Here is a 24,912-nt window from a genome sequence, read left to right as displayed (position 1 = left end):
ATGATCATGAGCACATAGCCCCCAGACCATCTGGAACCTGAAGATTGGTAACGTTAACCCCTGTGACACCGCCTTGCTACCACACCATCAACCAGTCAGAGAATTGTGCACGAGCTGATCATATACTCTGTGACTCCCCTCCCTCACCTTCCCTTTAAAAATGCTTCCCTGAAACCCATTCGGGAGTTGGGGTGTTTCTGAGCACTAGCTGCCCTGGACTCCTAGTTGGGCGCTTTACGATAAACGCTGCACTTTACTTCCCCACAACCTGGTGTCAGTAGATTGGCTTTACTGTGAGCAGGCGAGTGGACCCAAGTTTGGTTTGGTAACAACACTGTCTATCTGGAGATGGCATCAAATCCCACAGGTTAAGGGCTCAGTCCTATAAGACTCTCCCCCAAGCCCAACTTCAGATGCCAGTCACAAGTCCAGGTTGTCACCTGTGCTTCTGACTGACTGTAGATCAGAAGTTCCAATGGTCTCTGCCTTGGCTTCAGTTGATTTGCTAGAGCAGCTCACAGAAATCAAAGAAACATTTTACTTACAAGATTACTGGTTTATTATAACCAATTATAACTCAGGAACAGCCAGAAGGAGGAGATGCATAGGGCAAGGTATATGGGAAGGACATAGAGCTTCCATGCTCTGAGTGCACCATTCTCCTTGAATCTCCATGTGTTCACCAACCCGGAAGCTCTCCAAACCCCATCCTTTTGGGTTTTTATGGAGGCTTTATTCCATAGGTGTTATTGATTCAGCCTCCAGGGGTGGAGGTCCAGGATGGGACTGAAGGTTCCAACCCTCTAATCATGGTTGGTTCTCCTGACAACCCAACCAGCCCCCATCCTCAGGTGCTTTCCAAAAGCCACCAAAGTAACATACACCCTGCTGTGGTGGAAAGGGGCTTGTAACGAAGAACAAGGCACCCATTTCCCCTTTATGACTCTGAAGTGTTTTCAGGAACTGAGGACACGAAACCAAATATTACAGCAAAAGATGCTCGCATTGCTCTTATCGCTGCCAAGGATTTTGGGAGCTGTGAGCCAGGAACTGTGGATGAAGACCAAATGTATATTTCTTACAAATCACAGTATTGCAGGTACATAGCTATTTTTCCCATCCATGTGTTCATCTGTCCTTCTGTCTATTAAGAAAATAATTAATGAAAAGTATAAAACACTTGAAAAAATAGAGAGTGGTATTAAGTACATAAATGAATTCCCTCCCCAGTCGTCACTCTCAATGTTGTTTCTTGGATGTAACTGCTTGTTTTTAATTATTTGCTTAGTTAGTGCTAATTACACATTACACAGTTATATCTTGTTCTGTCAGCTTTACACTGTACCTTCTGACCTTTCCACATCAGGCAGTACAGCATGGATGGTTAAGTTAAAACACAGACCGAACTCAGACTGCTTGGGTTCTAGTCCAGGTTTGCTGCTTCTAACCTATGTGACCTTGGGCAAATTATCAAGCCATTCATTGCCTCAGTTTCCCTGTCTATCATATGGCATAATAATAGGACTTATCTCATGGGATAATTTAAACATTGTATTAAAAGATTTATGTAAAGTCTTCAAAAGAGTGTCCGGCACATAGGTGCTTAGTACATGTTGGTTGATACTGCTGTTCCTGTTAAGATAATGAAAGATGAGGTCTTCTGCTGACTCACACTTTCTGTCACTCTCTTTCTAAACTTTATAAAATTATTTTTATTTCTGTGCATTAGAATAATGTATTTAGACCTTTTCTTTCCCTAATAGCATTAGATAGCACATTTTAACTCCCTCCTGTAAGTGAGGAAGAAAATCGCTTCTGCATTATTTTACATTTGACTTCCGTTAGCTAGCGTATAACTTTTGCATCATCAGGCTTTATAATCTTTAGTTTTATTGCTCTAACTATAATTAAGGCTAACGTGTAGCCTTAATTATATCAATCTTTATGGATTGATTCTTTTTTTTTAAATTTATTTATTTAATTAATTTATTTTTGGCTGCATTGGGTCTTTGTTGCTACACACGGGCTTTCTCTAGTTGCGGCTAGCGGGGGCTACTCTTTGTTGCGATGCGCGGGCTTCTCATTACGGTGGCTTCTCTCGTTGTGGAGCACGGGCTCTAGGCGCGCGGGCTTCAGTAGTTGTGGCATGCAGGCTCAGTAGTTGTGGCACACGGGCTTAGTTGCTCCGTGGCATGTGGGATCTTCCCAGACCAGGGATTGAACCTGTGTCCCCTGCATTGGCAGGCAGATTCTCAACCACTGCACCACCAGGGAAGCCCTGGATTGATTCTTATACTTAAAAAAAATAACATTATGATAATCATGTAAATGTTAGTCAATATAGAACATGATCCTTTGAAACCAAATCTATATCTCTTGATGGAGAATTTCCCAAACATCAAGGTCAAATGGATCTTTTTTATACACTACCTCAGTTGCTTAATCATGCTGCATTTTAATTTGCTTCATATTTTAATGATGACTTTCTTATACCTCTTCTTGTTTTTTTTTTTTCCTGGAGTGCTAATTGCTTTTTTTTTCTGTTGAGAGAGAATACCACCTTCTGTAACATGTCATGAGGATTTTCCTTCATATGATTTGTTGAATTGAATCCACTTGCTTCTTCTCCTTCTTTTTTTTTTTGCGGTACGCAGGCCTCTCACTGTTGTGGCCTCTCCCGTTGCGGAGCACAGGCTCCAGACGCGCAGGCTCAGCGGCCATGGCTCACGGGCCTAGCCGCTCCGCGCCATGTGGGATCCTCCCGGACCGGGGCACGAACCCGCGTCCCCTGCATTGGCAGGCGGACTCTCAAACACTGCGCCACCAGGGAAGCCCCTGATGTGGACCATTTTTAAAGTCTTTATTGAATTTGCTACAATATTGCTTCTGTTTCATGTTTTGGTTTTTTGGCCGTGAGGCATGTGGGATACCAGTTCCCTGACCAGGGATCAAACCCACACCCCCTGTATTGGAAGGCGAAGTCTTAACCACTGCACTGCCAGGGAAGTCCCTCCACTTGCTTCTTCAAGGCATTTTGGTTCTTTTTCCTCAGAGCCCTCTATCTTCCTGTTTCAGTGTTCACTCATTATTGTCTTGACCTGTTGCCCAGCTGTTATTCTGAGTTTGCTTTTCATTGAATTCCTGGGTTGGTTTCACTCTTGCTCATGTCTTTCACTTCCTTGGATTTTTCTTTCCATTTTACTGGGTTAAATCTTCAAATAATGTTTTTCTGAAAGGGCACATGGGAACAAAGCTTACATGTCTGAAACTGTCTTTATTTTGCCCTCATGTATGATTTGTATTTAGAATGCCGTATTCAAAATCCTTTTCCCTCAGAACCTTACAACTTTGCTCTACTGTCTTCTAGTGTCCAGTGTAGCAAAAGACAAGGCTAATGCGAATCTAATTCTTGTTTTTTTATTGGTAACATTGTTCTCCTTTCTGGAAGCTATTAGGACCTTTTCTTTACCTGTGAAATTTTACAAGGCTCTAAGGTGAGGTGTTTTTTTTTTTTTTTGGTAGAAAACTTTATTGTCAAACAGGCAGATCTGCTCACTAATAAGAAAAGAGCTTAAACATCTGAAATTTAGAGATAGAGTATAAAATTTTGAGATACAAAATATTAGAAAGCCATTGTGTTGTACGATATATAGAGCAAAATGCCACAATATAAATAGCAATTAATGTCCAAACTAGAAAAGACTGAAGTCCTTATAAGGTTGTCTTCTAAGCAGAAAAGCCAAAGTGAAGATTAAGGACCAGTTCTGAGAGGGTGTAAGACATGGTCTTTGGGAAGCACTGGAGTTCTATTAAGGCACTTTCTTGCATACCTGGGATAAATCTCACTTGGTCATGGTGTATAATTCTTTTTACACATTGTTGGATTTGATTTGTTAATATTTTGTTGATGATTTTACATCTGTGTTTATGAGGGAAATTTGTAGTTTTCTTGTAATGTCGTCTAGTTTTGGTATTAGGGTAATGCTGGCTTTATAGAAAGAAGTATTCCCTCTGCTTCTATATTCTGACAGAGAGTGTAGAGAATTGATACAATTTCTTCCTTAAATATTTGGTAGAATTCATCAATGAATCCCACCTGGACCTGGTGGTGTCCGTTTTGAAAGGTCATTAATTATTGATCCAGATTCTTTACTAGAGATTATAAGCCTATTCAGATGATCTGTTTCTTCTTGCATGAGTTTTGGCAGAGTGTATCTTTCAAGGAATAGGTGCATTTCATCTCAGTTATCAAATTTGTGGGTATAGAGTTGTTCGTGGTATTCCTTGATTACCTTTTTTTAAAAATTAATTTATTTATTTACCTATTTATTTTTGGCCGTGTTGGGTCTTTGTTGCTGCGCACGGGCTTTCTCTAGTTGTAGTGAGCGGGGACTACTCTTGGTTGTGGTGCGCGGGCTTCTCATTGCGGTGGCTTCTCTTGTTGCGAAGCATGGGCTCTAGACATGCAAGCTTCAGTAGTTGTGGCTCGCGGGCTCTAGAGCGCAGGCTCAGTAGTTGTGGCGCATGGGCTTAGTTGCTCCACAGCATGTGGGATCTTCTCTGACCAGGGCTTGAACCCATGTCCCCTGCATTGGGAGGCAGATTCTTAACTACTGCACTACCAGGGAAGTCCCTTGCTTATCCTTTTAATGTCTATGGGATCTATAGTGATGTCTCTTCTTTCATTTCTGATAATGGTAATTTGTGTCCTGTCTGTTTTCCATAGTTAGTCTTGCTGCAGGCTTATTGATTTTATTGATATTTTCAAAGAACCAGCTTTTGGCCTCATTGTCTTTCCTCTATTGATTTCCTGTTTTCAGTTTCATTGATTTCTGCTCTAATTTCTAATTTCTTTTCTTCTCCTTACTTTGGAGTTGATTTGCTTTTCTTTTTCTAGTTTCCTAAGGTTGGAGTTAAGATGATTGATTTTAGATCTTTCCTCTTTTCTAATAATGTGCATTCAGTGCTGTAAATTTCCCTCTAAGACCTACTTTTATGGCATCCCATAAATTTTGATAAGTTGTGTTTTCATTTTCATTTAACTAAAAAGATTTAAATTTTCTATTGATATTTCTTCTTTGACCCTTGTTTTATTTAGAAGTGTGTTGTTTAGTTTGTTTTATTATTTATTTATTTATTTATTGGGCACCCCTCGTGGCTTGTGGGGTTTTTTAAGTTCCCCAACCAGAGATTGAACCTGGGCCCTCATCAGTGAGAGCGTGGAGTATTAAGCACTGGACCGCCAGGGAATTCCCAGAAGTGTGTTGTTTAATCTCCAGGTATTTTGGGATTTCCTAGCTATCGTTCTGTTATTAATTTCTCCTTTAATGCCATTGTAATCTGAGAGCAGACATTGTATGGTTTCTGTTCTTTTCAATTTTTTATGGTATGTTTTATGGCCCAGAATATGATCTGTTTTTGTGCATCTTTCATGGGAGCTTGAGAAGAATGTGTATTCTGCTGTTGCTAGGTAAGTAGTTTATAGATGTCCATCATATCTAGTTAATTGGTGGTGCTGTTGAGTTCAACTGTGTCCTCACTGACTTTCTGCTTGCTGGATCCATCCATTTCTGATAGTGGGGTATTGAAGTCTTTAACTACAATAGTGAATTTATCTATTTTTTTCTTGCAGTTCTATCAGTGTTTGCCTCACATATTTGACTTTCTGTTGTTAGGCACATACATGTTAAAGATTGTTATGTCTTCTTGGAGAATTGACCCTTTTATTATTATATAATATCCTTCTTTATCTCTGATGACTTTCCTCGCTCTGAAGTCTACTCTGCCTGAAGTTAATATAACTATTCCTGCTTTCTTTTGATTAGTGCTAGCCTGGTATATCTTTCTCCATCCACTTACTTTTAATCTATATAAGTCTTTATATTTAAAGTAAGTTTCTCAGAGACACCATATAATTGAGTCTGACAACCTCTGTCTTGTAACTGGTGTCTTTAGTCCATTGGTGTTCAAGGTGATTATTGATATAGTTGGATTAATATCTACCATAGTTGTTACTGTTTTCTATTCATTATCCTTGTTCTTTGTTCCTATTTTTGTCTTCTGCTCTTTTTCTGACTCTTGTGGTTTTAATTGAGCATTTAAAAAAAATACTTATTTATTTATTTTTATTTTTGGTTGCGTGGGGTCTTAGTTGTGGCATGAGGGATCTTTCGTTGCTGCACGCAGGCTCTTCTTGCAGCATGAGGGCTACTCTCTAGTTGTGGTGTGCGGGCTACTCTCTTGTGGCGTGCGTGCGGGCTTCTCTCTAGTTGTGGTGCACGGGCTTCTCTCTAGTTGTGGTGCGCAGGGTCCAGAGCGCGTGGGCTCTGTAGTTGTGGCCTGTGGGCTCTCTAGTTGAGGTGCTTGGGCTCAGTAGTTGTGGCCGTGGGCTTAGTTGCCCCGCAGCATGTGGGATCTTAGTTCCCCGACGAGGGATGGAACCTGTGTCCCCTGCATTGGAAGGCAGAATCTTAACCACTGGACCACCAGGGAAGTCCCTAATTGAACATTTTATAGATTCCATTTTGTCTCCTTTCTTAGTGTATCAGTTATACTTCTCATTTTGCTTTAAGTGGTTGCCCTAGAGTTTTCAGTATGCATTTACAAGCAACTCAAGTCCACTATCAAATAATACCATACTGCTTCATGGGTAGTGCAGGTACATTATTAACAACAAAATATTCCTAATTCCTCCCTCCTGTCCCTTGATAATTGCTGTATTTTTTTCCTTTTAGTATGTCTTGTAATTTTTGTTGAAAGCTGGACATGATGTACTGGGTAAAACGAACTCCAATAAATAGGCTTTTAGTGGTGTGGGGGTGAGGTGTAAGGGAGGTGAAGCATTTTATAGTCCTATGATCCTCAGTCCTTTAGTGAGTCTGTGAACTTCAGAATTGTTTTTTAGTCTTACCCCCAACCCTTAAATTGGATAGAATGGTTAGAGTGGGCTGGAGTTTGGTATGTTCCTTACCTCAGTTTGGTTAGGCTCTGGTAAAACCTCAGTAGGTTAGGCTCTGGTAAAATAGTTTGGCTTGAGGGCAGGCCTTGTTAAGAAGAATGGAATACTCTGGTATTCAGCACTCCCTCCATCCACTGTCTTGCTTTCTGTGGTGTCATTTACCCATGGTCAACCATGATCTGAAAATATTATATGGAAAATTCCAGAAATGAACAACTTACCAGTTTGAAGTTGTGCATTGTTCTGAGTAGCGTGATGAAATCTTGTGCCATCCTGCTGTTTCCCACCCAGGATCCTCAACCACTGACATCACTGTAGCTCAATCCACGATCACCTGACACAGATGATCCTTCTTCTGATGTGTGGTCAGAAGGTCAGTAGTAGCCTAACACTACGTCACAATGCCTACATCATTCACCTCACTTCATCTCATCACGTAGGCCTTTTATCCTTTTACGTCATCACAAGAAGAAGAAGGACAGTACACCAATAAGATGTTTTGAGAGAGGGACTTCCCTGGTGGTCCAGTGGCTAAGACTCTGTGCTCCGAATGCAGGGGGCCCGGGTTCGATCCCTGGTTGGGGAGCTAGATCCCACATGCATGCTGCAACGAAGACTTCGCGTGCTGCAACTAAGAGTTTACATGCTGCAACTGAAAAATCCTGCACACGGCAATGAGGACCCTGCACACGGCAACAAAGATCCTGCATGCCGCAACTAAGACCCAGCGCTGCCAAATAAATTAAAAAAAAAAGATATTTTGAGAGAGATCTCATTCACATAACTTTTATTCTAGTATATTATTATAATTGTTCTATTTTATTATTATTGTTAATTTCTTACTGTGCCTAATTTATAAATTAAACTTTATCATAGGTATATATGTATAGGAAAAAGCAGTATATATAGGGTTTGATGTGACGCAGTTTCAGGCATCCACTGGGGGTCTTGGAAATATCTCCTGTGGATAAAGGGGGACTACTGTCCTTCAAAATGATTCCTTTTCCCTTTCTCCTTCTGGAAGCACCAAAGGGATTTTTCTCTGATATTTGCTGTGGGAATCTGTAAAACTGGTGAGCTGTGGTTTTTGAAACAATGTCATCTCAAGTAAGTTTTATTAAAATTTAAGCTGAAGCAGGGATTTATTTGTTGACTATAAGGAGATTTATTGTAGCTGTGGTTTCTGTTGTTTGTGTCTTTCTCTTCAGTACTTGGACCATGAGACTGCATCAGCCACATTCATCGACAGTGGTGGACAGTTTGTTTTCTCCCAGGTGACAGGAATTAGCCGGAATCCTTACTGTGGCTATGAGCACCAGACTCTGTCCAGCCGGGAGCGCCTGGAGGAGGACTCCTTGTTGGCCGCCTTACAGTGGCAGGTGCCTGATGTGGGCCCAGTCCCCTTTTTGAAGAGCACTGACCCTTCTTCCAGCTACTTTGTCATCTTGAACTCTGCAGCCTTCTTCAAGGTGGGAAGCCAGCTAGAGGTGCTGGTTCATGTACAGGATTTTCAAGGAAAGCCCAAGAAGTATGGTGGAGACTACCTGCAGGCCAGAATCCACTCCCCTAAGCTGCAGGCAGGGGCCGTGGGTAGAGTGGTGGACTACCAGAATGGGTTTTACAAGGTCTTTTTTACTCTGCTCTGGCCAGCCAGAGTTAAAGTGTCCATATCTCTGGTCCACCCCAGTGAAGGAATCAGAGTTCTTCAGAATCTACAGGAAGAGAAACCAGACAGGGTCTATTTCAAGAGCCTCTTCCGTTCAGGAAGAATTTCTGAAACTACAGAGTGTAATGTGTGTCTTCCTGGGAGTCTTCCCCTGTGCAACTTTACAGATCTCTATACTGGAGAACCCTGGTTCTGCTTCAAACCAAAGAAGCTCCCTTGCAGTAGCAGAATTAACCATTTCAAGGGCGGATACCTGAAGGGCCTCCTAACTGCTGCAGAGAATGCTTTCTTCCAGAGGTATGTGCTCCTTGCTCTAGGGGGTAATTTAAGAGGTCCCTTTTCATTGTCTTTGTCCTACTTAGGAGACTTTCTTGTTTTGGTTATGTGCTTCTTATATCTTTCTGAACTTGGCCCAATTCAAGAGAGGTGGTAAGAAAATAAATATATTTTGTGATTAGTGTGCTTATTTCAGTTCAAATTAATGACCTTAAATTTTTGTTCTTTTACCCTAATATCTTTAACTCCAGAATTGCATAGTATATCTGTATAAGCAAGATCACTTATTCACAGAACAGATAAAAAAAATCATCCAAGAACAGGGCTGCTAGAGGTCTTATAGTCAGGGTAGTGTTTTAGCTTCATGTCTAATAAACTGAAAAAAGTTTTATATAGTCAGGGTAGTGTTTTAGCTTCATGTCTAATAAACTGAAAAAAGTTTTAAGTGACATATTATTAGTTGTTAAAATCATATAAACATTTATGGATAGGAAAAAGACTATGAATATGGTAACATTGCTGGACTGATATAATGATAAGCATGGGAAGCCAGGAATACCACAGCAAACTGTATTTTTGAAGGTTAATAGTTGTTGAAATTATTGCATTCCATATAGTTCTGAAATAAAATAACATTCTTAAGGAATAAAAAGAAAAATAACATAGAAAGTACAATTACTTGAGAGAATGTAAAACATTTTTTATTTTTAAATGAAATCTGTACTTTAAAAATATTCCCTTGGGCTTCCCTGGTGGCGCAGTGGTTAAGAATCTGCCTGCCAGTGCAGGGGACACAGGTTCGAGCCCTGGTCCGGGAAGATCCCACATGCCGCGGAGAAACTAAGCTCGTGCGCCACAACTACTGAGCCTGCGCTCTAGAGCCCATGCTGCACAAGAGAAGCCACCGCAAAGAGAAGCCGGTGCACTGCAACGAAGAGTAGCCCTCGCTGCAAGTAGAGAAAGCCCGCACGCAGCAGCAAAGACCTGACGCAGCCTAAAATAAAATAAGAATAAAAAATAAAAAAAATTATATAAAAAAATATTCCCTTGTAGAGAGGGATCACATAAGATGTGTGGTCTGTATGAGCTTCTAATATAAAACTCTGATTTTTTACTCCCTGAGTCAGCTTTTGGTGGTAACAGTTTTAAGTACATATTTGATGCCATGCTTTCAGAAGGCCAGCAGAGGGAGCACTACTCCCAGTGTATTCACTGTACTCTTGAGGGGACTGCCTAGTTTTTTGTGGCTCAGTACAAAAGGACTTTAGGTTTATTCTTGGGTTCAGATCTTAGACACATTATTTATCAATGACTATGAGCAGATGATTTTATTTCTGTGTACTTTTTGCCTATGTATGAAGACTTTTCAGTTACCCCCTTTTATTTTATTTTAAATAACTTTTTTTAAAGTTTTTTTTTTTTTTTATGTGGACCATTTTTTAAAGTCTTACTCCCTTTTAGAGTTGTGTTGTCAGTCTACTTAGTGGCTTAGCAAAGAGGAGGAAGCATAGCATGTAATTTACTGAAATTCCACGTGGAAAAAAGTGGGAAAAAGGTTAGAGAATTAAGTTCGTGTAAAATTTAAAATGTTCCTAACACTAAATCCTACCATTAAAACCAAAGAACACCTGTGAATCCAGAAGGATAAAATAATGTCTGCCCCTGCCTTTACTTGCATATCCTGGATGAGGCTGGCTGAGGGTACTTTGTAGTAGAATCATTAAAAAAGGTTCTACTTACCTGGAAGTTTTCCGGGAAAGCATTTGAGGTGGCATAAGTTTTTGGAAACCAAACATTTGACAGAGTCCTGATACAGATTTTTTTTTTGCATTGTTTGCTCTGTTAAAAATCTGAAATTTTGCATTAGGCTAACTGAAAAGAAAAAGAGAAAGATTGAAATTGATCATTTGAGGGATCTTTGAGTGCAGTATTTTGAGCTCATGGCCTGAATATGTTAAGCTACGCTCATTTTTACCTCTCTTCCTTGGTGGCTCGTAATGTTGTTTAATTCAGAAAGGATTAAGAAGCTTAGCCTTGGTCTTTGGTTCCCAAATGACAGTTGGACAATTAAGGTGATCTAATCTCTCGAGGAAAAAAAAAAGTGTTGGTTTTAGGAAGAACCATAATACTTTGCTTAAAAGATTCTGATAATAAGAGGACGTCTTTTGAAAGAATGAGCTTATCACATTAAAAGCTTCCCTTTTATTTTAGCATGATTTATACTTTTTTTTCCTTTCTAACTTTGTATTAAAAATGTTCAGGGGCTTCCCTGGTGGCGCAGTGGTTGAGAGTCCGCCTGCCGATGCAGGGGACACGGGTTCGTGCCCCGGTCCGGGAAGATCCCACATGCCGCGGAGCGGCTGGGCGCGTGAGCCATGGCCGCTGAGCCTGCGCGTTCGGAGCCTGTGCTCCGCAACGGGAGAGGCCACAACAGTGAGAGGCCCGCGTACCGCTAAAAAAAAAAAAAAAAAAAAAAAAAAAAATGTTCAAATCTGTAGAACCCCTGCAGGAATAACAACAGTGAGCACCCATATACCTTTAACTTAGACTCACCATTGTTATGTTTTGCCGCATTTGCTTTCTCTCTATGTGTTTATATGTGTGTATTTGTGTATAATTCTTTCCCCTCAGACCATTTGAGAGTAAGGTGCAGACATCATGGCACTGCACCCCAGGCGTATGCATCTCCTAGGACCTTCTCCAACGTATAACCATGACACAGTGATCACACTTGGGCCTTTTATCATTGACACAACATTGTTATTTAATATGCAGTCTATATTCAAGTTTATCCAGTTGTCCCAATAATATCCTTTATTGCTATCTCTTTTATTTTAACTGAGTCTCTGATCACACACAATCTTTTTAGTTGTCTCTTTAATCTTTTAGTCTGGAAGAGTTCTCTAACTTGTTTTGGTTTTTACGACATTGACAATTTTGATGTTGCTGTTTTTGTAGAATATTGCTTAAATTGGATTTGCTGCTTTATTGTTTCTGCGTGATTAGATTGAGAGTAAACATTTTTACAAGCAAATTACAGTGGTGAAGGTTTCTTCTTTTCCTTACCTTAAAGCTTTAAACTCATGAAAGTAGTTTATATGTGCTCTCTTAAAGTCATGTATATTAATTGTCTCTTTTATAATCTATGAAATGCTGTTATTCTCTAACATAGCCCCCTATAATTCTCCCTCATTCATTAGAATGTCAGTGCCATGAAGGAGGAGATGCTGTTTTTTTTTTTTGTTTGGCTGTGCCACTTGGCTTGTGGGATCTTAGTTCCCCAACCAGGGATCGAACCTGGGCCCTCGGCAGTGAAAGCCTAGAGTCCTAACCACTGGACCTCCAGGGAATTCCTGATGCTATGTGTTTTGTTTACTGTTATATCCCTAGTAGCTAGAATAGTGCCTGGCACATAGTAGAAGCTTAAGAATTATTTAAGAACAAACCTGTTTTGAATTGATTTTTGATGAAATGAAATATCGTGACTGCAAGTTCCCATATCGAGTTTGGAAAGTTAACATTTTATTGTTTTGTTTGTTTTTGGTCTAAGTGCAAGAGGCCTAATTATTATGAGCCAGTTTCTGGAATAGTTACACCATGTTTTCAGTATACTTCTCCTGGACTCCACTGTCCCCCACCTTTTCACACAGCCCTCTATCAGATATTTTCTGAGCATGGACTCTAGTCCAGGGCCTGTGCTAAGTACTGAAGATGAAAGATGAATGGGACATAATCCATGTCTTTGAGGAGTACATGTTTTATTAAGGGGAACAGACACTACAGAGCCATAGTAATGATGAACAGAGTACATGCATGAGCACGTATCTGGGGACACATGTCCCTAGGTAGGACTCAGCTCTGGGCAAGGCCTAAGGAATCTGACGTATTACTTAATGCTCCGTAGTCTTGCAGCCTGAAAACTAAGTAGTGACAAAATAGACATTCTCATCAGTGTGAGCCATTCTCTGAGTCCAAGGGAGGTAAGTAATTCAAACAGAATTTGTCATTTTGGAGTTTGCACTCTAAGGGTGAAGCAGTGAAAAATTAAAAACTTGTTTAATTCTTATTCAGTTTATGTATCCATATAACCTGCTTATTATAATATACCTAGTTTATTAATTATCAATTTTATTGAGTAACATTTATAAGAATATTTCATCTTAGTAAAGCTTTGTGAAATCCTGTCCATTTAAAAATTTGAAAATAAAGATACATATTAGAAAATAAATGTTCCTGAATCTAAGCTTGTACTCTTTTTATTCCTCTTTCAAGTGGTGTCAATATCAAAATGCCAATCAACTCCAGTGGACCTGATTGGGTGACTGTGATTCCCAGCAGTATAAAAGGTAAAAAGGAATGAGCTTGATGATTTGTTGTTTTTCCTGCTAAGTGTGTTGAGGCTCTGTAGTTACACTGATGTTACAAAGCCCTTTTTTTTTTCCTTTTTTAATATGTCCCGGTTACTGCTGGGCACGGTTTTAACTGTGTTTTAACAAACGTTCCAGGTGATTCTGATCCATTGTATAGGATACTATTAAGAGTAAAAGAATGAAATTTAGAAGAGTAAATGTATGTGTTTTGTTTTTGCATAATAGGTATAATGAGCTATAGTGACTTGTAGAAAGAAAGGATGAACATTATTAAGGAGGTTATGCAGATGGAAGGTGATCACTCCTTGGCCTTTTGGCTAAGATCAAGTGCAGATGGCAGACGAGGTCCTTTTAGCTGTTGAAAGCATGTATGTAGTATCCTACAGAGCAGATAGTGCCAACACCAATGCCACAGGGATGAGGTATATAACACATATGAACCCACCAGTGTGGGTATTGACTCACACTGGAACTGCAGAGCAAGGGCCATCTAAAGGGGGAGCTGCAGAGCAAGGACCATCTAAAGGGGGAACTGCAGAGCAAGGACCATCTAAAGGGGGAACTGCAGAGCAAGGACCATCTAAAGGGGGAACTGCAGAGCAAGGACCATCTAAAGGGGGTGTCCGCTCAGTTCCTATGTTGCTATGCAAACATTGTTGCTATGCAAAAATGTAGACCCAGCATAGCCAGATCTATAGATTTTTTTCATGAAAAACCAGAAATCAATTTTTGAATGTTAATATCTCCAGATTTCAAAACATTGGCATCCAGTTAAAAACTTTAGAACTATTGTGTGGGCTAAATAAAATTTGAGGCCCAGATGCAGGCAGGACACTGTCAGTCTGTATCTCTGGTGTTCACTGTCATGTGCCACAAGAAATCCTGATCTTTTCCTAGTGAAGAGCTGTATTTGATTTACTTGAACCCAGTAAGTTACTAATTTTAGAGGGTACATATGCGAAACATCGTTAATAGAAATTGCTTACCTTTTATCTGCCTGGCCCTCAACCCCACAGCCGAGATATCAGTAAACATGGGATCACCCAGTAGTGCTCAACCCTTCATATCCTCACATCTGACACCTCCGGAGGCCCCGTCCCACTACCAGATCTATCCCCCTCTTCCACAGCCCTGGTTATCTGGCTCACCCACCTTGTGATTCCCTGGCTGTCCAGTGGGAGGAGCTTTGGGTGGTTTACTTGCACCTGACAGGTCTTGGGATTCAGCCAGGAAGTTGTTGTGCGTTTGTGATGTACATTCTGTTTAGAGAGAAGAAAGATTCAGTAACTAGTGGGGCTTTTGATGGATTTTTAGAGGAAGAAAGAAACCATGAATCAGTAGGAGCAGGGTAGCCTGGCTTTGATAAAACCGTCTCAGAGCAGGTAAATAATTGGAAAGAAAAGAGAAGGACAATTACTTTATAAATCAACGAAGTCCGGCTTGGGGGAACTTCACCTAAATTCACCTTAGTGACCAGCAGGGGGCACTCAAAGATGCTAAACGAAGGGCTCACATTCTTTCTTCTTTAATTCCTTCCTTCTTCCCTCTCTCCCTGCCTTCCTCTCTTAATTCCTTCATTCCCTTTGTTCTCTTTTTAAAATCTTTTGTTTTCAGATAATTTTAGACTTAAGGAAGAGTTGTGGAAATAGTACAAAGTGCCCATATAGCTTTCACCAAGTTTCCCTTATGCTAATTTCTGATTAATCGATTAATTGCTTGGCTGTGCTGGGTCTTCATTGTGGCATGCGGGCTCTCTAGTTGAGGTATGTGGGATCTTAGTTCCTGACCAGGGATCGAACCCAGGCCCCCTGCACTGGGAGTGTGGAGTCTTAACCACTGGACCACCAGGGAAGTCCCCCCTTATGCTAACTTCTTAAGAAATCACAGAATCAAAACCAAGAATTTAACATCCATATAATGTTATTAACTAAACTATAGAGTTTATTTGGATTTCATCAGTTTTTCCACTAATGTCCTTTTTTGTTTCAGAATCCAGTGCAGATCTCACATTGCATTTAGTTGCATGTTTCCTCAGTCTTTCCTCTGTGACAGATCCTCAGGCTCTTATTGTCTTCCATGACTTTGACACTTTTGAAGAGCATTGGTCAGATAGTTTTTAGAATCTCTCTAAACTTGGGTTTGTCTAGTGTTTTCTTTTGATTGGAATGAGGTTATGCATTTTTGGAAAGAATAGGACAGAAATGATGTTGTATCCTTTTGAGGGGGTACATGATGTTGATATGTATTGCTAACAATGTTAACCTTGATCACTTGGTTAAAGTGGTGTCTACCTCGGTTTTCCACTGTAAACTAATTAGTTTTCTTTCTTTCTTTCTTTCCTTTTTTTTTTTTTTTTTGGCTGTGCCTCTCGGCTTGTGGGATCTTAGTTCCCCGATGAGGGATCGAACCCAGGCCCTCAGCAGTGATAGCATGGAGTCCTAACCACTGGACTGCCAGGGAATTCCCTAAACTAATTATTTTTATCTTTGTGTTTACTCAGTATTCTGGGGAGGTACTTTGAGACTGTGGTAGGCTGAATAATGGCCCCTAAATATATCCAGATCCTAATCCGTTGAATTTGTGAATGTTACCTTATATGGCAAAAGAAACTTTACAGATGTGATTAAGTTAAGAGTTTTGAGCTGTGGGGGAGATTATCTGGATTATCTGAATGGGCACTAAATGCAATCACAAGTGTCCTTTTAGGAGGGAGGCAGAGGGAGATTTCATACAGAAGACAGAAAGCCATGTGAAGACGGAAGCAGAGAGAGATTTGAGGATGCCATGACATTGGCTTTAGAAATGGAGAAAGGGGCCATGAGCCAAAGAATATAGCTCTAGAAAAGGCAAGGGAACAAATTCTTCCCTAGATCCTCCAGAGACAGCGTGACTCTCCTAACACCTTGGTGTTGGCCCAGCGATACTGATTTTGGACTCCTGGCCTCAGAACTGTAAGAGAATAAAGTTGTGTTGTTTTAAGCCACTAAATTTGTGGTAATTTGTTACAGCAGCTACAGGAAACGAATACAGAGACTATGTAAACATTCTGTTTCTGCTTAACCTTTCACCTACTAATTTTAGCATTCATCATTCGATCTTCCCTGCAGCAGTTATTTCTGTGGTGTTCTAATGGTGACTTGCTCTGTCTCTCATTTTTAAGACATTTATTAATTGAAATTTTTCTGTAAGAAAGAGTTGTCCCTTCTTCACCATTAATTTAATTTTATCAGCATAGACTCCTGACTATTTCATTCTTTGGATTATAATCCAATTCAGTTGTTCAAATTGTTCCACTTTTGGTAGTTGAGAACTTTTTTAGTTTGGCTTCTGTGCCCTTTTGACATGCTCTCATTCTTTTTTTTTTTTTTTTTTCCATTCACGTATGTTTTAATTCAATGCAAATAACTTACATTTATCTATCACTTATAATTTTATTTTCAATGTGATAAGTAGGACAGGGATTGTTATTTCCATTTTATTTTATTTTATTTTTACATCTTTATTGGGGTATAATTGCTTTACAATGGTGTGTTAGTTTCTGCTTTATAACAAAGTGAATCAGTTATATATATACATATGTTCCCATATCTCTTCCCTCTTGTGTCTCCCTCCCTCCCACCCTCCCTATCCCACCCCTCCAGGTGGTCACAAAGCACCGAGCCGATATCCCTGTGCCATGCGGCTGCGTCCCACTAGCTATCTACCTTACGTTTGGTAGTGTATATATGTCCATGCCTCTCTCTCGCTTTGTCACAGCTCACCCTTCCCCCTCCCCATGACATGCTCTCATTCTTTTAATTAATTAACTTATTTTTTTTGAGCACTTCCTTACTTTATGGTACCACAGGATATTTCAGGTCCATCTTATATTTTCTTTGCCCAGGCCTTGGAAGTGTTCATAATATTTACACTTATATTATTTCACTTATGAATCCTATATTTTGAAGGTTTTATTTTCCCTATGACACTTCATAATTTATATATTAGTTAATTGATTTTTGTACAAGGTAAAACTCTTCTCAGGTGCATGTTTAGAGTCTGGTGGATTGCTTGAGGCTGCCAGTGCTACCCCCATGCACACATAATTCCAGTCAAAAGCAAAGAAACACAGCTTTCAATTAGACTAGACTATCTTATCAAGGGCAAGCATCTGGTTTCTGACAGGCTTTTCCAGTGTCAGAATTACTACTGAATTTTCATAAGCATCTGCACTGTGGTCCTCAGACCATTATAGCCTAATGGTGTGGGACCTTGATGGCTTCTAACCTCATCAGCAACTAAACTAGAGCTCATATTTTTGGGGGAGTTTACTGAAAGTTTAGGATAGGACTAGATTTAATAGCAATAGGATAAATATCAACATCTTTATAGCTTTTTACTATTTTCTCTGTTTATTGAAATTTATCTCATATGCAATAGAGCACACAGATCATAAGCATACAGTACGACGGAGTTTTACATGTGTACATATCTTTGTAGGGTGAATTCTAAGATGACTCCCAATGATCCATGCCCTTATATAAACCCGTCCCTTCAATTATATGACAAAGTTGACTTTAAAAAAAGATAGATTGGGCTTCCCTGGTGGCGCAGTGGTTGAGAGTCCGCCTGCCGATGCAGGGGATGCGGGTTCGTGCCCCGGTCCGGGAGGATCCCACATGCTGTGGAGCGGCTGGGCCCGTGAGCCATGGCCGCTGAGCCTGCGCGTCCGGAGTCTGAGCTCCTTAACGGGAGAGGCCACAACAGTGAGAGGCCCGCGTACCACAAAAAAAAAAAAAAAAAAAAAAAAAGAGATTTTTGTGGGTGGATCTGACCTAACCAGATAAGTCCTTAACAGGGACCAGGTTCTTCCAGAAGAAAGAGATTGAAAGTGTGAAAAGGATTCCATGTGAGGGAGATACTTCATTGCTGGCTTTCAAGATGAAGGAGGCCATGGGGCAGGGAATGTAGGCAGCTTCTAGGAGCTGAAGGGCATTCCCTGGCTGACGACCAGCAAGGAAATGAGAAACTCAATCTTATAACCACAAGGAACTGAATTTGGCTAACAACTTGAACAAACTTGGAAGCAGATTTTTCTCCAGAGCCTTCAGAAAGGAACACAGCCCTGCTAACATCCTGATTTCCACTTGTGAGATCCTGAGCAGAGAACCTAGCCATACCACGTGCAGATTCCTGACGTGCAGAACTGTGGGAAAATAAATGCCCCTTGTTTTTAAGCCGTTAAGTTTGTGGTGATTTGTTACACAGCAATAGAAAACTAATTAACTACCACCCAGATCAAGATATAGAATGTTTACAGTGTATAGAATATTTCCAGCATTCCAGTATGGCCCTTTATTGTGACAACTGCACTTTCACACTATTACAGTATCGAATTTTCACAACAGCCCTTCAGAATAACTAGTAGTTTGTCCGTTTTACAGATAATGAAACCAAGGTCCAGGTCCAATTAACTTAGGAAATCAAAGGACTCACATCCTACACATAACATCCAGCAAACTGATATCATTTGGGGAAAGGAAGCCCACAGCCGTTTCAATAATAAATGTAGGTCTCTGTAAATGGTCCCATCTCTGCTACCTCCTGTCTCTTCAACTCTGAGAAACGTTGGCAAGTCACTCTGACTTGCTTTCTTTACCTCTAAAAGATATTTGGACTAGCTATTCTCTGAGGTCCCTTTCAACATTCTCTGAATCTACAGGTATTTCTACCTCACATAGCATTTTAATCTTTCCTTTGTAAAATGCAGAGTTTTAGGGGACTAAAATAGAATGGAAAAAAATCAATTTCCCAAGGTTTTGTGGGGGGAAACTCAAACCAGTATGGTGGCTGAGTAGCTAGGACCTCCTCACATTCCCAGCACTGGACGGGGCATGCCCAGAGCTTGGCACGCTATCCTCACTCCTTACCTCCCCGAGGTGGTGCCCGGGCACTCCTGTGCTCATGTTCCCTGGCCAGGGAATTGTTTGCCTCGATTTCTTCTCTGACTTGTCTTTCCTTCCCCTCATGAACCACGTTCTCCCTTTGGTCAGCCTTTCACTGTTCTTACTTCTAACTCCATGCCAGAAAATTAAGGGACCTGTGTTCACACCTCCAACCCTTAATTCACACAGTATCCCTCTCGTCCAGCTCTTTCTAGATCATTTAGGAAAATTTATCTCTGCCTTTTTCGCTCTCGTTTTGTCACATTTGTGGTCCAAATAGCCCTTATTATGGCTAATGAATGATATGGGATGATGCCCTTTGGAGGAAAATGTAAGCTGTCGGCTTTTAAAGAGAAGCCAGGACATTTTATTTTATTTTATTTTATTTATTTATTTATTAAGCCAGGACATTTTAGAGAAGCAGGGACCTTACTTGCAAATAATCAAAACTGTCCCTCCTGATTTTGCATAAAGATCTTTATATCTGCTCTTACAATCGCCTGCCTGTAAACTTCCTTCACCATCAATGTTCAAGACAACCATAAAATTGAGTAATAACTCATTTTTGTTTTTTAATTATTTTCATTCCACTTGTACAGTACATTAAGAATTATATTATTGATTTAAGGGGCTTTCATATCTCAGATATCTTATGTGGAAATGCATTCTGAGCTCCAAGCAACACTGACTTTTTAAACAACTTCAGACTGCTTGAAATCATATTAGTCAGGAAATGTTTTTGTCCCAGTTGACCATAAGAGGGCAATGTAGGTAAACACATTTCACTTTAAAAATATGTTCTGTTATCTAGCGCTGCATGTTTAAAGAATTAATGTCAGGTTCAGTAATTGATTTGCTTTGCTTGACTTAACTCTGATAGTAAATATAATTAACATTTGAATGGAAATGGTAATTGTTTCCTGTATGATATACCCGTTTCTTTATGACCCTTATTTGACAGTAGACTCAGCTACTGAGTCTACAGACTTAACTGTGGTAAATATTGTGACTTCAAAATCACTTTTAATTCCCATTCCAGTAAATGTTTTCTTTATGCCCCAGGTGTCTGCTCAGGAGCTCTCTGGCCTGTGCAGCCTTGATGTGATGATAACAGTGAGGAGCTCTGGGCAAGGTGTGGTGACATGGTAAAGCCACACTTGGTAGCATGTTGAGAAATTGCTTTTGAATAAGCCAAGCGAGTGTTTACCCTAACCCTCATTTTTCTTTGATAATCACATTGGCCAAAAGAGCATTTACAATTCTGTGTACTTTTCAATTTAGACCCTGAACCTGCAAAGCATTAGCAGATACCTAAGAAAAAAGATTAAGTATGCACTGTCAAATAGGGCATCTTCTTTGAAGGGAGTAAAACCAAAATAATTTTTTTCTTTTTTTTTCTTTTTTAACACCTTTATTGGATTATAATTGCTTTACAACGGTGTGTTTCTGCTTTATAACAAAGTGAATCAGCTAAACATATACATATATCCGCATATCTCCTCCCTCTTGCGTCTCCCTCCCACCCTCCCTATCCACCCCTCTAGGTGGTCACAAAGCACCGAGCTGATCTCCCTATTTCCCAATAGCTATCTGTTTTACATTTGGTAGTATATATAAGTCCATGCCACTCTCTCACTTTGTCTCAGCTTACTCTTCCCCCTCCCAGTGTCCGCAAGGCCATTCTCTGCGTCTGTGTCTTTATTCCTGTCCTGCCCCTACGTTCTTCAGAACTTTTTTTTTTAGAATCCATACATATGTGTTATATATGCGGTATTTGTTTTTCTCTTTCTGACTTAATTCACTATGTATGACAGACTCTAGGTCCATCCACCTCACTACACATAACTCAATTTTGTTTCTTTATATGGCTGAGTAATACTCCATTGTATATATGTGCCACATCTTTTTTATCCATTCATCTGTCGATGGACACTTAGGTTGCTTCCATGTCCTGGCTATTGTAAATAGAGCTGCAATGAACATTGTGGTACATGACTCTGTGAATTATGGTTTTCTCGGGGTATATGCCCAGTAGTGGGATTGCTGGGTCATATGGTAGTTCAATTTTTAGTTTTTTAAGGAACCTCCGTACTGTTCTCCATAGTGGCTGTATCAATTTACATTCCCACCAACAGTGCAAGAGGGTCCCCTTTTCTCCACACCCTCTCCAGCATTTATTGTTTCTAGATTTTTTGATGATGGCCATTCTCACTGGTGTGAGGTGATACCTCCTTGCAGTTTTGATTTGCATTTTTCTAATGATTAGTGATGTTGAGCATCCTTTCATGTGTTTGTTGGCAATCTGTATACCTTCTTTGGAAAAATGTCTATTTAGGTCTTCTACAAATTTTTGATTGGGTTTTTTGTTTTTCTAATATTGAGCTGCATGAGCTGTTTATATATTTTGGAGATTAATCCTTTGTCAGTTGTTTCATTTGCAAATATTTTCTCCCATTCAGAGGGCTGTCTTTTTGTCTTGTTTACAGTTTCCTTTGCTATGCAAAAGCTTTTAAGTTTCATTAGGTCCCACTTGTTTATTTTTGTTTTTATTTCCATTTCTCTAGGAGGTGGGTCAAAATGGATTTTGCTGTGATTTATGTCATAGAGTCTTCTGCCTATGTTTTCTTCTAAGAGTTTTATAGTGTCTGGCCTACATTTAGGTCTTTAATCCATTTTGAGTTTATTTTTGTGTATGGTGTTAGGGAGTGTTCTAGTTTCATTCTTTTACATATAGCTGTCCAGTTTTCCCAGCACCACTTATTGAAGAGGCTGTCTTTTCTCCTTTGTATATTTTTGCCTCATTTATCAAAGATAAGGTGACCATATGTGCATGGGTTTATTTCTGGGCTTTCTATCCTGTCCCATTGATCTATATTTCTGTTTTTGTGCCAGTACCATATTGTCTAGATTACTGTAGCTTTGTAGTATAGTCTGAAGTCCAGGAGCCTGATTCCTCCAGCTCCATTTTTCTTTGTCAAGAGAAAAGAATTTGGCTATTTGGGGTCTTTTGTGTTTCCATACAAATTGTGAAATTTGTTGTTCTAGTTCTGTGAAAAATGCCAATGGTAGTTTGATAGGGATTGCATTGAATCTGTAGATTGCTTTGGGTAGTAGAGTCATTTTCAAAATGTTGATTCTTCCAATCCAAGAACATGGTATATCTCTCCATATATTTGTATCATCTTTAATTTCTTTCCTTAGTGTCTTATAGTTTTCTGCATACAGGTCTTGTCTCCTTAGGTAGATTTATTCCTAAGTATTTTATTCTTTTTGTTGCAGTGGTAAATGGGAATGTTCCTTAATTTCTCTGTCAGATTTTTCATCCTTAGTATATAGGAATGCAAGAGATTTCTGTACATTAATTTTGTATCCTGCTGCTTTACCAAATTCATTGATTAGCTCTAGTCATTTTCTGGTAGCATCTTTAGGATTCTCTATGAATAGTATCATGTCATCTGCAAATAGGGACAGCTTTACTTCTTCTTTTCCGATTTGGATTCCTTTTATTTCTTTTTCTTCTCTGATTGATGTGGCTAAAACTTCCAAAACTATGTTGAATAACAGTGGTGCGAGTGGACAGCCTTGTCTTGTTCCTGATCTTAGAGGAAATGGTTTCAGCTTTTCACCATTGAGAACAACGTTAGCTGTGGGTTCGTCATTTATAGCCTTTATTATGTTGAGGTAAGTTCTCTCTATGTCTACTTTCTGGAGGGTTTTTATCGTAAATGGGTGTTTTTTTTTTTTTTTTTTTTTTAAGATGTTGGGGGAAGGAGTTTAGTAATTTATTTATTTATTTATTTGCTGTGTTGGGTCTTCGTTTCTGTGCGAGGGCTTTCTCTAATTGTGGCAAGTGGGGGCCACTCTTCATCGTGGTGCGCGGGCCTCTCACTGTCACGGCCTCTCTTGTGGAGCACAGGCTCCAGACGCGCAGGCTCAGTAGTTGTGACACACGGGCCTAGTTGCTCCGCGGCATGTGGGATCCTCCCAGAACAGGGCTTGAACCCGTGTCCCCTGCATTATCAGGCAGATTCTCAACCACTGCGCCACCAGGGAAGCCCATGGGTGTTGAATTTTGTCCAAAGCTTTTTCTGCATCTGTTGAGATGATCATGTGGTTTTTCTCCTTCAATTTGTTAATATGGTTTATTTCATTGATTGATTGATTGATTGATTTTGGCTGCGTTGGATTTTCATTGCTGGGCATGGGCTTTCTCTAGTTGTGGTGAGCGGGGGCTACTCTTTGTTGTGGTGCACAGGCTTCTCATTGCAGCATTGGCTTCTCTTGTTGCAGAGCATGGGCTCTAGGTGTGTGGGCTTCAGTAGTTGTGGCACGCAGGCTCAGTAGTTGTGGCTCGCGGGCTCTAGAGTGCAGGCTCAGCAGTTGTGATGCACGGGCTTAGTTGCACCGCGGCATGTGGGATCTTCCTGGACCAGAGCTCAAACCTGTGTCCCCTGCATTGGCAGGCAGATTCTTAACCACTGCACCACCAGGAAAGTCCCTATCAATTTGACTGATTTGCATATATTGAAGAATCCTTGCATTCCTGGGATAAATCCCACTTAGTCATGGTGTGTGATCCTTTTAATGTGCTGTTGGGTTCTGTTTGCTAGTATTTTGTTGAGGAGTTTTGCATCTATGTTCATCAGTGATATTGGCCTGTAGTTTTCTTACTTTGTGACATCTTTGTTTGGTTTTGGTATCAGGGTGATGGTAGCCTCATAGAATGAGTTTGGGAGTGTTCCTCCCTCTGCTATATTTTGGAAGAGTTTGAGAAGGACAGGTGTTAGCTCTTCTCTAAATATTTGTTAGAATTCGCCTGTGTAGCCATCTCATCATGGGCTTTTGTGTTGGAAGATTTTAATCACAATCTCAATTTCAGTGCTTGTGATTGGTCTGTTTATATTTTCTATTTCTTCCTGGTTCAGTCTCAGAAGGTTGTGCTTTTTTAAGAATTTGTCCATTTCTTCCAGGTTATCCATTTTATTGGCATATAGTTGCTTGTAGTTATCTCTCATGATCCTTTGTATTTCTGCAGTGTCAGTTGTTACTTCTCCTTTTTCAATCCTAATTCTGTTGCTTTGAGTCTTCTCCCTTTTTTTCTTGATGAGTCTGGCTAATGGTTTATCAATTTTGTTTATCTTCTCAAAGAACCAGCTTTTACTTTTACTGATCTTTGCTATTCTTTCCTTCATATCTTTTTCATTTTTTTCTGATCTGACCTTTATGATTTCTTTCCTTCTGCTAACTTGGGTTTTTTTGTTGTTGTTGTTGTTCTGCTTTCTCTAATTGCTTTACGTGTAAAGTTAGGTTGTTTACTTGAGATGTTTCTTGTTTCTTGAGGTAGGATTGTATTGCTATAAACTTCCCTCTTAGAACTGGTTTTGCTGCATCCCATAGGTTTTGGGTCGTCATGTTTTGTCATTTGTTTCTAGGTATTTTTTGATTTCCTCTTTCATTTCTTCAGTGATCTCTTGGTTATTAAGTTGTGTACTGTTTAGGCTCCATGTGTTTGTACTTTTTACAGATTTTTTCCTGTAATTGATATGTAGTGTGATAGTGTTGTGGTCAGAAAAGATACTTGGTACAATTTCAATTTTCTTAAATTTACCAAGGCTTGATTTGTGAGCCAGGATAGGATATGTCCTGGAGAATGTTCCATTAGCACTTGAAAAGAAAGTGTATTCTGTTGTTTTTGGATGGAATGTCCTCAAAATATCA

General features: G+C 39.9%; 1 protein-coding gene and 1 non-coding gene across 5 annotated transcripts in view; both read left to right on the top strand.

Annotated features, from left to right (window-relative positions):
- The window catches only part of NXPE3 (neurexophilin and PC-esterase domain family member 3), a 53,016-nt gene that overhangs the window by 18,062 nt on the left and 10,042 nt on the right, over nt 1–24,912 (top strand). For all 4 annotated transcript variants that reach the window (XM_067739022.1, XM_067739021.1, XM_067739020.1 and 1 more), the window contains 2 exons: nt 8,167–8,921; nt 13,173–13,246. In XM_067739022.1, the coding sequence (XP_067595123.1) occupies nt 8,167–8,921; nt 13,173–13,246 (829 nt within the window). The remainder of the gene's footprint in view (nt 1–8,166; nt 8,922–13,172; nt 13,247–24,912) is intronic.
- On the top strand, nt 7,472–7,544 carry TRNAR-CCG (transfer RNA arginine (anticodon CCG)). The gene has a single exon. It is a non-coding gene; the product is annotated as a tRNA-Arg (tRNA).

This window comes from Pseudorca crassidens, chromosome 5 (genome assembly GCF_039906515.1).
Source record: "Pseudorca crassidens isolate mPseCra1 chromosome 5, mPseCra1.hap1, whole genome shotgun sequence".
Lineage (NCBI taxonomy): Eukaryota > Metazoa > Chordata > Mammalia > Artiodactyla > Delphinidae > Pseudorca > Pseudorca crassidens.
This window is presented reverse-complemented; position numbering and strand designations above follow the sequence as displayed.